Source organism: Cololabis saira, chromosome 8 (genome assembly GCF_033807715.1).
Source record: "Cololabis saira isolate AMF1-May2022 chromosome 8, fColSai1.1, whole genome shotgun sequence".
In the NCBI taxonomy this organism is placed as follows: domain Eukaryota; kingdom Metazoa; phylum Chordata; class Actinopteri; order Beloniformes; family Belonidae; genus Cololabis; species Cololabis saira.
Window position 1 is genome coordinate 12,937,510 of NC_084594.1, and position 13,424 is coordinate 12,950,933.

The 13,424-nt window shown below is 36.0% G+C and overlaps 2 protein-coding genes across 2 annotated transcripts; both read left to right on the forward strand.

Annotated features, from left to right (window-relative positions):
* Positions 1-1,872: 1,872 nt before the first annotated feature.
* bloc1s1 (biogenesis of lysosomal organelles complex-1, subunit 1) lies at positions 1,873-6,834 on the forward strand. Its single transcript, XM_061728415.1, has 4 exons — positions 1,873-2,017; positions 2,111-2,183; positions 4,970-5,102; positions 6,181-6,834. Exons 1-4 carry the CDS (start codon positions 1,957-1,959, stop codon positions 6,289-6,291), a joined length of 378 nt encoding a protein of 125 aa, XP_061584399.1. The 5' UTR covers positions 1,873-1,956; the 3' UTR covers positions 6,292-6,834.
* A 1,122-nt stretch (positions 6,835-7,956) lies between these two features.
* Positions 7,957-12,929, forward strand: rdh5 (retinol dehydrogenase 5 (11-cis/9-cis)). Its single transcript, XM_061728417.1, has 6 exons — positions 7,957-8,105; positions 9,830-9,910; positions 10,016-10,338; positions 10,439-10,697; positions 11,508-11,671; positions 12,255-12,929. Exons 2-6 carry the CDS (start codon positions 9,831-9,833, stop codon positions 12,473-12,475), a joined length of 1,047 nt encoding a protein of 348 aa, XP_061584401.1. The 5' UTR covers positions 7,957-8,105; position 9,830; the 3' UTR covers positions 12,476-12,929.
* The last annotated feature ends 495 nt before the right edge of the window (positions 12,930-13,424 follow it).

A 13,424-nucleotide genomic window follows, 5' to 3' on the forward strand; every position in this document is an offset into this window, starting at 1 on the left:
TTTAGACGTTACAGAATAAAACATACCATCAAGACCAAAGTATAAAAAAGTGTCACCACACTACCGGGTATTAAAAGCCACCCTAAATAAATAAGTTTTCAGTTTAGATTTAAAAAGGCCCAGGTCAGAGAAATTTTTTTTATAAATATTAGTCATTTTCATCAAGAGATAGATGATGATTTTTTTGGATGAAACATGTGTAATGATGAAACAGATACAGCACAAGGTGCTCTTTTCTAACAACTTCACATTCTTGTCACTATGCTGTGTGGACTACATCACAGCTTAGTTATGAGAAACACAAAAACTTACCTGAATCAATTTCTCTTTTTGACTGTTATTTTGAAGGTTCAGACGTTACGTCATTGAAGCCGAAGACGTCATTAAAAACATGTTTTTCATAAATAAAATATACAGGGATTTGCATTTACATGAATTTGGAGGTTGAGACCGCGTAAGATCCACTAGATGTCTCAGCACATCAATCTCCAAATGTTATGAGATGTTATGAGAGAAAAAATAGTACCAAAATATAAAAAAAGAAACAAAATTTGATATAAATATAGGTAAGTTTCATCAAGAGATAGATGATGATCTGTTTTCATGAAATGTGTCTAATTATGAAACGGATTCAGCACAAAGTGCTCTTTTCTATCAACTCCACATTCTTATCACAACTTAGTTATGACTCATGAGCAGTACTGGAGTTGAGTGGGGATGAGGGGGGATGGCACCCCCCCCAGAAATAAAAACGGTCAAAATCATCCCCCCTGTAAAACTGCCATCCCCCCTTTCCATCCCTTATGTCATTTCATCAATGAATGTGGTTTTACTGCTATTTCAACATTTAGAGTCATCACCAGAAAAATAACACCAGAAAAATAACTTATTTTCACCTGTTTCAAGTACATTTTCACTTGAAATAAGTAGGAAAATCTGCCAGTGGGATTTATCTTCTTATTACAAGCAAAACAATCTTGTTCCACTGGCAGATTTTTCTACTTATTTCAAGTGAAAATCTACTTGAAACAGGTGAAAATTGTTGCTTTTTCGAGTTATGAGTCTTGTTTTAAGTGTAATGAGATTCTTTTACTAAAATGAGACATTTTAACTAGAAATAAGACAAATGTTCTTGTTAAGATTTTGAGTTTTTGCAGTGATCCATTTTACTTATCATGTGAAGGACAGAGTCATATTGATAAGTTCAGAAAACTGTTTTTTATTTTTGTGTTTTGATGTATTAGATGTAAGCCCAGTGGATATTTAAAGCTTACAGAAGGCTGCATTTAACTGCTGCCATGTCATTCCTGCAGTATTTCTGCAGGTGTTTTGGTCAGTGATATTATTTCTAATATATTATATTATTTGTAATCAGCACAAATTATCTGTCCCCATATGAAAAAAACCCACCATCCCCCCTGATTTTTTTTTTAAACTCGAGTACTGGTTATGAGAAACCCAAAAACTTACCTGAATCAATTTCTCTTTTTTCCGTAATGTCAAAGCTTAACTCATTTGCAAGTCCATATTGTGTGTTGTTGGGAAAAACAAAATCAGCACTGTTGTTGCATGGACGTGTTGTTGCAGTAACAAGTAGACTGTTATTTTGAAGGTTCAGACGTTACGTCATTGAAACCGAAGGCATCATTAAAAACACGTTTTGCATAAATAAAATATACAGGGATTTGCGTTTACATGAATTTGGAGGTTAATACCGTGTAAAATCCACTACATGTCTCAGCACCTAGTCAATCTCCAAATTTTTGTATTTAAATAATTGCACTCTGATGGTAGATTACACCTTTAAAGACACGCCCACGAGTTTCCGGTCTCATGACAACATCAGTCTGTAACTCGTCAGCTGACAGCATGAAGCTCTGATAAATAAAAACATACAGTATTTATTAGGCAACTAGTTAGAAATTCGGGGACTAATCAAAAAGACTTTTGAGCAAAATGTTGTCTCGTCTACTAAAAGAGCATCAGACGAAGCAGAATGAGCGGAAGGAGACGCAGGGTGGGTGAGATCTAGATAGCAATGGTGCTAAAAACAAAGAAGCCGCTGCTGCTACTAATGTGGATTGTTTGTATTTGTTCATTCATTCATTAGAGAGGCGCAGACGAGAAGCGATTGCTGCAGCCACCTGTCTGACAGAAGCCCTGGTAGACCACCTGAACGTCGGGTACGAGAGGATGCATAAGATACATGATTATTCCGGTGTAGCTTTCATCATTTATTTACAAAGTATGAGTTTAGGTCCATATCTGACAACAATCATCATAACTGGCTCCTTGATACCATTATATTATATATTCTTAGGGGTTGTAATTGATTGTAAATTAGCATGGAAACAACATATTATTTATTTTTTATTTTTTTGTTATTTTATCTTATTAGTTTGCACACAATAAAAGTAACACTCGCAATCAAAATAGTAAAACAAACATGACAGGAGAGGTCAAAAAGCCAACAGGCTTATGCAGCGGACCTCCCCTCAATTTAGGAAGTAAAACAGTAATTACAAAAACAAAAACACAACAAGAGGAAGACTATAAACAAAAAACAAATAAGGTTAGACTACATAGTTACATATCATCCACACAAAAAATAAACAAAAACAAACAAAAAAATCAACAAAGAAAACTTGTGACATTTTTTAAATGTGAATTAAATGAAATTATAAATTTCATATACAACAACATATTAGATACATAAAAGGAAAGATTGCAAAGTCAATAGCAATCCTGTATAAGTCCAGAAATATATGAAATCATAAAGCACTACATTTAATTTATTGTTCACTAATACTACCTTGTATATTGTATTGTGTGGGAGTTTGGGGCTCCACGTATAAGACAACAGTAAATGCTATAGTCCTCTTACAAAAAAGAGCCATACGTATTATTAATAGGGTGGGATACTATGAACATACAAATCCATTGTTTATAAAAGCCCATGTTAAGGAATTTTATGATTTGGTTTATTATAAAATAGTGCAAATAATGTACAAAGCTAGATTAAAGTTACTCCCTGTCTGTGTATAACGGATTTTTTCAATACATGAGTCAAGATAAAATTTGTGTGATATTTGTAAATTTGTTGTACAAAAAGCTAGAAAAGAGACTAAAAGGAGATGTATATGTTGTGGGAGTTAAACTATGGAATGACGCTAACCTAGATTTACGAATGTGCAGCTCATTTTCGGTTTACAAAAAAAAGATTTGTAGAGCAATCTTTGAAAGCTACAAATGTTAATGTTTATTTGTTTTTGTTTGTTGCTGTTCTCCGATATTTATATAAAAAAAATGTCTTTATTACTATATATGTAAACCTTATTGGTCCTCCTTTTCTGGTTTAGTTTTTCTATTGTTTGTTTGTATGTAGGACAGGCATTAATATAAGCACTATGCTTCTGCCTGTGCCTTTTCAGTCACTATTTTTCTCGACAATGTTTGTGTTGATAATGCTTGTAGTGTGATGTGACTGAATAAAGAATCTCAATCAATCAAATCAAATATGCAACTGATGGCATGCAATCCAGTATATGGTTTGGTTATGCAATTAATTAATTAATTTGATGTGTTCAATACATCCTTATAAAATAAGACAATAATAGCTGTATTCTTTTAAAAGCAACCTACAGGATTTCTAAATATCCTTCTGCAGAGTAAAAAAAAAAACATCTAAAACAAAAAATCTAACTTCTAAATGGGTTATTTGCAATAGTCTGTTGAGAGTTTAATTTTATAAAATCAAGGCTGTAACATTTATTTCATATTCTTTTTAAATTCAACTTGTTTCTTAAAACATTTTTGAAATAGTTTTTAATGTTCATTTCAAATCATAAAACACAAAAACACGAAAAAAAAAAAGAAAAGAAAAACATCTATTTAGACTCAGCACTTCCTTCAGCTGAAATATCTTGAATTTCCCCACTGAGGGATGAAATAAGGACAATCTAATCTCACCTAACATATTTGTGAGTTTAGGCCAAACGATTTAGATGTCTAACTCTTGGGACTAAGAAGAAACTGTAGGGAGAAGAAAGCGCTGCCAATTCTACTCATATACAGTACATGTTATAAGAGAATTAAATAGTCTGCAGGCAGTATTTTTACTTGCATTGATCCCATATCAAGAAGGTAATTTATTTGGAGTGGATCAGGTTTCCAGTACTAATTGCCATAGTAAAAGATTGAAAGCACAGAACAAAACCTTCGGGTGCATTCAGACTTTTCATGGTTTGGTTCAGTTAAACTGGTGCAGGAACTAATAGGTTCAGGTCTCACTCACCAAATGTTGACATCTGGATTGAATTTGCCATGTGTCCTCTTATTTGAGTGACATTTTCCTTCTCTTTAGTTTATATTTCATTAATATGAACATCATCTCTAGAAGAATGTTAAACTCTGAAATGCAATCAATATACTCTGAATGACAACTTCTTATGAAGATTTAGATTGTGCAATGAAGACGACTGACGTGAGTCTTTCTGCAAATGGTTGTAAAATCTATGTAAACGGCATGATGACAACAATAATGCTTTAAAAGTGATTAAATCAAAACATGCTGACCTCTGATACTATTTTGCACAAGAAATTACTTGTCTAGTTTGTTTAGGTGCCGTTGTGTCCTGGCAGACTTCAGTAAAGGTGTATCCCTTTGGTTTTAGAACTGTTACAATTCTTCCTTGTGCCTCATGTGCAGCTCAAACACAAATAATACAGTGATATTGCTACTTTTGTGAAAAATGGGAAGAATCCAAGCCCATGAGCTTAAAGGATGAGAGTGGGATGCAAAAACTATTGTTTTGCTGTTCCTTTATGAAAAAGATTACAAGTTAAATCCTTCTGTATCTCAGTTAAATTTAGAATTGTTTGAAAACTAAGACCAGTCTTTAAAGTACAGATTCAACCTAACGTCACACATTGGCTGCTTAATACTAATTAATCTCTTGTTTCATTCAAGTGTGGCTCAGGCATACATAAACCAACGCAAACTGGACCATGAGGTGAAGACTCTCCAAGTGCAGGCAAGCCAGTTCTCCAAGCAGACGGCTCAGTGGATCAGCATGGTGGAGGGTTTCAACCAGGCCTTAAAGGTACGATACACTTGATCAAAGAAACGTATTCTTTCTTTTTCCCAAAAAAGATGAATTGTGTGCTTAAAAATGGACTAAACCCATCTGGGTTGCTTGCTGCTTTTACGATAGAGGTGTATTCTCTCAATAATATTCAGGCTTTTTCCCACCTATCACATTTAGAAGAATTAGCTGTTAGCCATGTAAGTGCTTTCAGTACGATATGTAATCTCTCTCTGCACTTAGTAAATTGATTCAGTGTTACTATCATCGTTTAATACAGATTTAATTATGCGTGCTGTGTCATCCTACCGTGTGCCTGGTTAAGGTGAGAAATAATATCACGAGCTGTCTCTAACTGCAAACATGGAGCACCATCTTATTCGAGCTCACAGTATAATGTCTTTAGGTTTCATTAAAATCAGATTACTACCATTCTGGGACCTTGACACAGCTCTGAGATCTTAGTGCATTTGACAGGTGGCAAAAGCAATTCTCAAATGAGTTTCCATTCCCTCCGCAATTGTACACCTTACATCATCTTTACATGTTCAGAGAGGCTGTAAGCAAGCCTGGAAACAGTTAGCGGTCTGTTCATGTTACAAATGATTGTGAATTACTTTTTTTTTTTATTAAAGATTTGTTTATTCAAAAAGAAATCCTGTACAACATTGCTCACAGTAGAGTACAATACAAATATCTTTTTTTCTTTTTTATAACCCCCCAAAACACAAAACACCCAAAACACAAATATATATATATATATATATATATATATATATATATAAAATAGTAACATATTACAATAATATATTATAAAGGTAAAAAAACAACAAAAAACTGCAATAGACAATATTACCCCAAAAGGAATGAAATAAAATTGAAAAACTAGAAGAAAAAAAAAGTGCCCCCCTACTTTTAAGACTTTTCAAAGTAAAATTAGTATTTGTTTTGTTTTGTTACCCAGATGATTGTGAAAAAGTAGCAAGAATTACATTTTTAGTAGATTTGGACTTTAATCTGCTCTGAATGATCTGTAGTTCAAGATGAGTACAAGTTTGACAACTGCCGTGCTTTTTCTATTCTCTCTACCGAACAGGAAATCGGGGATGTGGAGAACTGGGCCCGCAGTATCGAGATGGACATGAGGACAATCGCCACAGCCCTGGAGTACGTACATAAGGGTCACCTTCAGACTACTTGCTCATAGACGTCACAATTTGCTCGTGTGGCGGTCATTTATGGCTCAAAGTCACTACACTGGAGCAGAGCACAAATCCAGTATGGTTTAAGTTAATCTGCAAAGAAAGGACTTGGCTTGTCTGCACGCCCCTCTCACTGGGCCGAAGCAGACACTTACTTTGCTCAGATGAACAGCAGCAGGTCATTGCTTTTGACAATATCAGACAAGATTTATAAGTTTTTGCATTAGCAACTGTACTGATAAGAGTAAGTGCCCAGCAAAGCTGAAGATGAATAAAGCCTAGTTCTAACATTTTTTTTTATGAAGTATCGATGCCTTCATGTAACAGTTTTTTTTTTCATCAGTAAATAGGGGAAGGTGGTAATTTGTCACAAATTGAATTAAAAATATATTATTCAATTTGTCATGGCTTTGTTTGCCACACCTATGCATGTCTGTGCTTATGCTTCACTTCTCTGCATAGAGTGAGCTGTGTGCTGTTTCTGTTCTTGCCATGAAGTGGTGGAATATTCTTTTTTTCTTTTTTTAATAAAGTTGAATGAAAATGCGTGTTCTTTTTGTCATGATAAATTAACAGATATTCTATAAAAATAAATGGAAAAGAATGACATGATGAACCTCATCGCAGCACGTTTATACTCTACAGCAGAAGGCATGCAAAGATTAAATGTTAATTACAGTGTGGAAAACCACTTTTAGGGCTCATGTTGTGAGAGGTTAAATTGAGTGTTAGAGTTGGTAAATACGTTAGGCTGCGGAGAACCTTTGGATCCTGGGCTCAAGGCTTAATTGTACTGTTACAAAAGTAAGAGGCCTGAAAGAGTATTACATTTGAAGGAACGCTGTGTTGCAACCAGACTGCTTATAAACCTCTAAATACAATGGAACTGGATACATTTTTGCCTGCTTAATGATATTGGACAATCTGTGGAATGAGTGACGCGAGGGGAGGTTATGTCGCAGCTAAGGTCACACATACAGTATAATACAGAAAATGATTGGGAACTAATTATAGTTTTAATCCATCGCAAATATGTAAGACTTGAAAATGTTACTACTCATGATTTGAAAATGTATCTTAACAACACTGATGTCATCACGGAAATGTGTGTTTGTATTTATTTATTCTATTAACTGAGGCTGCAATCAAGAAACAGTTTATATCATTGACAATTTTTTTTGTCTTTGAGTCAGTTTTATTGAAAATAGTGACAATGCAATGTTGGCCAGATCTGTGTGTTTTTGTTTTATTTCTGCAGCATCTGCTTATTGTGTCAAGACAACTTCATAAAAACAATGCCAGTAAAAGCAGAAAGTGAAGCGTGTGTTGTCTGAGCATTAAAGTGATATAGTCAGTGAACTGAATTAACCACTGAGACTGTGCACGAGTTTTTAAGAGCACATGTGGGATTATCATAACTTTGCAATAACACTCTTAAAACATAAAGTATTTATGCCTGTATACCCCGAGAACGACCATTTTCTAAAAGTACATGTTCATGCTTTCTTGTAAACTACTTTAAAATCTGCAGACAATTGAATACAAAAGTATCCAAAAACCAACTGCACTCTGTAAAAAAAAAACAAAAAAAACAGGTCTTTGGGGTTTCCCACCACTGTTGTGTTTTTTTCTTCTGCGCACAAACCAAATGGTTACGGAACAGGGATTACTAGTAGCGGACTTGTTTTAAGGGATAAACCAGAAGGATAAAGCTTCTCTTTGAGCAGCCTCTGAGCTGAGACAGAAGAATAACTGGAGAGGGAAAGGGACGAGGACGAGAAACCTGCAGTGATAAATCACTGCTCAAAAAGACATAAAGGTAGGTTGATAAACTTTTCATTATTATTGTTTGTCTCAAGAACGCTTTACTGGTTCAATACATCAAAAACAAACCACTTTTTTTTTCTTTTTTCTTTGATACATTCTTTATATATCACAATTCATGTGAAATATTGCACTGTACAATTTAAAAATTGGATTACTTTCGTGCACAGGTCAAAAGTTTTAGATTTTATTTATATTAATTAATTTTTTAAGCAGTTAAATTACTTTAAAAGTATTAAAGACAAGATGTAGGGGCCTACAAGTTAAGAACAAAAAAATAGTCCCAAAACCATGCAAATTTAATTGAAATTTACTTCAAATAAACTGACTTTCTTATCTAGTTGATAGATGAGATAAATTGATCGATTTGCAGCTTTCCCGCAGCAATGATAGTAATTTAAGCCTCGAAAGTGTAAGCAAACGATTCCAGTAGAGCTGCCAACTTTGGATGCCGTCCCTTTGCCCATCTGTCTGGCTCGTCCTAAATCAGCCTGATGATGGTTCATCGTGCAGATGGAGATGGGTTTTTTCAGCAGCATTTGAAGTCTGGAAGTCTAGTTATTCCAGTCAGTTGAGTCATTATCCTTCTGCACTCAAAATTTGTTGAATAATTAAAATGTATCAATTTTGTAACGGTAGTGCTGAAAGAAAACTACACCATCTGATGCTACTGTATGTTGGGAAAATGTTCTTCAGAAGTATTGCCTATCGCTATTAAAATGATAGATAGATAGATAGATAGATAGATAGATAGATAGATAGATAGATAGATAGATAGATAGATAGATAGATAGATAGATAGATAGATAGATAGATAGATAGATAGATAGATAGATAGATAGATAGATCTTTTTTTCCTTTTTTTCTATTTTTCTTCTTTTTTTCTTTTTTTATTTCCTTTTTACCTTTTTTTCTTCTTTTTTTCTTTTTTTTCTTCTTTTTTTCCACAAAATTTTGACTATTTCTTCGACATTTCGACTTTTTTCTCAAGATTGTACTTCAACATTAATCTTGACATTTCGACTTTTTCCTCGAAATTTAGATTTTTTTTCTCGACATTTCGACTTTTTTCTCGAAGTGCACAATTAAAAAAAAATTTCCCCCAGTTATAACTAGATAGATAGATAGATAGATAGATAGATTGATAGATAGATAGATAGATAGATAGATAGATAGATAGATAGATAGATAGATAGATAGATAGATAGATAGATAGATAGATAGATAGATAGATAGATAGATAGATAGATATGATTTTTATGTTCTTGACAGGTAATGTTTATTGTTTTAGGGGCTAATAAAGTATGAAAACAAATTGTTTTTTAGCAGTGAACAGCCTAAGCTGCTCACTATAAACACACACACACACACTCCACCTGCTTGGGTCTCCCTCTCTTACAAATGCCTTTCTTTCTTCCTTAAGAGTATTATCCAAAGATTTTTCACATGCCCAAAGCAGACAAAACAGTTGTGCATTATTATACAGGATTGCGTTTACTGAGGCTCTCAGAGAACAAAGTCATTGTGTTCAGCGGTTCTCAAGAATGCTGAACAGAGCAGCAGAAAGAGAGATTACAATATTACAAGCGCAAGTAGGGATTTAATTGCAGGGGATTCTTTTTTGGTAATTAGTGGATTTCTCATTTTCTTTCCATTCTGATTTCATGAAAACCTGATTTGGCTGTTTTCCAGATCATCACCTTGTAACACTCTTTACAGCATGTTTTTCCAGCAATCTGGGGACAAAAAACCCCCTCCTAAAAGCAGCATGGATATGCAGCTTATCTATGACCTGCTAGGGTAAGAAATACCACTGCTAAACTCAATATTTGGTTTTTTGCTTGAATTCAAAAGAAAATCCTAGAATCTCACCTGTTGCATGTTCCCCTGCCTCTTCTCCTTTAGGGAAAATGCCTGGTTGTACATCACTGGCACCGTTGTGGTGTTGTGGGTTCTCGTGTGGCTGTTCAGAGACAGCCTGGAGATTGAGGGTATGCCTCAAAAGTACGTATTTGTGACTGGCTGTGACTCAGGGTTTGGAAACCTTCTGTGTAAGAAGCTGGACCGACGAGGTTTCCGCGTACTGGCCGGCTGTCTCACGGAGAAGGGAGCGGATGATCTGAAAAGAGCAGCGGGGCCTCATCTGAAGACCGTGCTGCTGGATGTGACGAGTCAGGACAGCATCACGAAAGCCATGGAGTGGACCAAGAAGGAGGTTGGTGATAAAGGTGGGAGATGGCTGACACTAGGAGAACAAATCCATTACTTCTATCAAGCATGTATACTATCAAATTGTCATCTCTGTTCGCCCTCTTTTTTTGTTTGTAGGACTTTGGGGTGTTGTGAACAATGCTGGTCGTTCATTACCCATGGGTCCTTCAGAGTGGATGAAAGTGGAGGATTTCCACAGCACGATGAATGTGAACATGAATGGAGTGATTCGCATGACGATGACCTTCCTGCCCCTCGTCAAACAGGCTCGTGGTCGTATTGTAAATGTGGCGTCAGTTCTGGGGAGGGTGGCGGCGAATGGTGGTGGATACTGCATCTCCAAGTTTGCAGTGGAGGCCTTTTCTGACTGTCTCAGGTGAGTCTCCCAATCACGCCCGCCGATGGGGGGGGGGCAAACGGGTCTGTTGTCCCAGGCCCAGGGTAAGGGGGGGGGGGGGATGGGGGGGGGGCAGAATTGAAAAAAAAAAAAATTCTCATTAAATTATGGAATAATTTTTCAAAACGTTTCAAAATATGCCTATTTGTGGAAAAATATGTAGTATTTGAGTTACATAAAAGCTTGTTATTTCTTTTCTTCCTAATTGTCCTTGTGGTCAAGAACCCCTAACACAAAAATGGTTTGGCCGCTGATCAAAATTTGATGTTATCATTTAATTCAACCATTAGAATGGTCAAAATGTCCGGTCAGCACAAGTCCGGTGCTCAGAAAAGAAGAGAAAAGCGAAGAAGAGAAGAAGAAAATAGAGGCCTCAGAGATTCTCTACACAAATATTTTAAAAAGGGTGGTGACGGTGAAGCTCGAACTAATAAAGTCAGCGTAGAGCAAGGTAGAGCCAACGTTTACCAACCTTGTAACTTAACCTAACTGGCTAGCTCTAATGTTAACGTCCATTAGCTTGTATAAAAACCCGAAGAGCAGAGGGAGAGGAAGAGGGAGAACGAGAGATCCGGGCGCAGGGGGGCCCATCTTAGATTATTTTGTTGACTGTCAGCTGGCCTGCTCTCAATCATCAAATCAACGGCAGAGGTGGTTGTTGCAAGTGTTTAAATAACCTAAAATAAAATATGCTTTTAACACAGTTGGTGCTTTGCTTCAACGTGGGAATACCTAAAAGAGGAATATATACGTAAAAACTACTCTTGTACATGACGTCTATGTTTCTAGGAGAGATATCAGCTGTTTTGGAATCAACGTGTGCATCATTGAGCCGGGGTTTTTCAAGACCGCCGTGACGAGCCTGGACCCCATTGAGAGGGAGCTGCGCCGCCTGTGGAACCAGCTAACACCTGAAGTACAAGCTAGCTATGGAGACAAGTACCTGGATAAGTGTAAGTTCAGTGAGCTATGTTAAGGTTTCAAGCATCATACAATGCTATATATAACGTGAAATGTGTCTTAACCCTATTATGCCGGATGTATCATATTTAATATGTGAAGATTTAAGAGCTTTGGACCACTCCCAAAATCAATAAAAGGAGAAAAAAGTCTTATACAAACCAAAAAAAAATGAAAGAATAAAACAGCTACATAGAAAATACATGAACTCACCTAATGCATTTATAATGATAAGAAAAATATCCTTTAGTATTTAAAAAAAAAAAAGTTTTTTGTGGGTTATTTTATGTCAGGGATTCAAGTTTTTAAATTCTGAGTGATGCCTATGATCCTTAAAATCATAATTTCACATAAAATATGTACAAAAACTCTAATCCGATGCTTTGTCAAACTTTTTAATAAGGTATTACATTATATCAACAACAGATAAAATGAAACAGGTTCTTTAAGCTGGACCTGAAATGAACAAGAAACAGTCACAATACAACCTTTGGATGAAGGAAAAACATTTAATAAGAAAAATCAAATTTTGTACGTTAATATCTTTTTCAATAATATCTGATTCTCCTTTTAAAGACATCAACGTCCAACGTTTGATCATGAACGCAGTCTGTGACGGTGACCTCGCCAAGGTGACAAACTGCATGGAGCACGCTCTGACTGCCGCCTACCCACGGACCCGGTACAGCGCCGGCTGGGACGCCAAGCTTCTCTGGATCCCTCTCTCTTACATGCCTTCTTCTGTGGTCGACATTGGACTGAAACTGGTGCTGCCTCGTCCTGCCAAGAGTGTGTAACTTGTGATGACTTTGATGAAAAGTTTATGCTATTTTGTGTCATTTTGATACGATTCAGAGCGTGAACCTATAATTACTTTCACTACCTATGCAATAATTGAACATCGCTGTTATGTTACTATTCATACTTAAAGGTGTTAAAAGTCTGTCTCCATCCTTCACCCTGTTATGCTTGCTCTACACTTGAAGAAAATATAAAGACAAAATATTAGTGAAATAAGGTGAATACATCCTTTGTGAACACAATGCTGTGCCTTTTAAAGCTGTTATTTATGTTACTTTGTGTGGATGTTGTTAGCCATCAAAGCCTGATTAAAGAAAAGGTTTACACTCGAGAAAAAGCATGTTTCTCAGAATGCAGTGATGAGTGTATGGTGGACTCATTTCAGGTTACAATGATGAAACCATAATAAAACCTTGTTGGATGTGAGTAAAGATACATCTGTGCAAACTTGTGCTGTGTGCTGAAGTCTTGAGTAAATTATGCATCTCTCATTGGTCAAACTAACACCATTATAATTATAATTATAAACTTTGCCTCCTGTCTTTTCCTCAGTGCCACGGTCTCTAGTCTAAATCATACAACATCTTGGCTCTCAACACTGTCTTGTACACCTTTCCTTTCATTCTTTCTGATAATCTTTTATCACATATAACCCCTGACACTTTTCTCCAACCTCCTGTTTGCACACAATTCTTCACCTCTTTTCCACAATCTCTGTTGCTCTGGACTATTGATCCTAAGTACTTCAAATCCTCCACCTTCTTTATCTCTGCTCACTTTATCAACATCGTTCCACTCGTTCACACACAAGTATTCTGTCTTGCTGCAGATTATCTTCGTTCCTCTCCTTTCCCGAGCATATCTCCACCTCTCTTGAATTTCCCCTACCTGCTCTGACTGCAGATTTCAATGTCATCTGCAAACATCTTAGTCCATGGAGCTTCC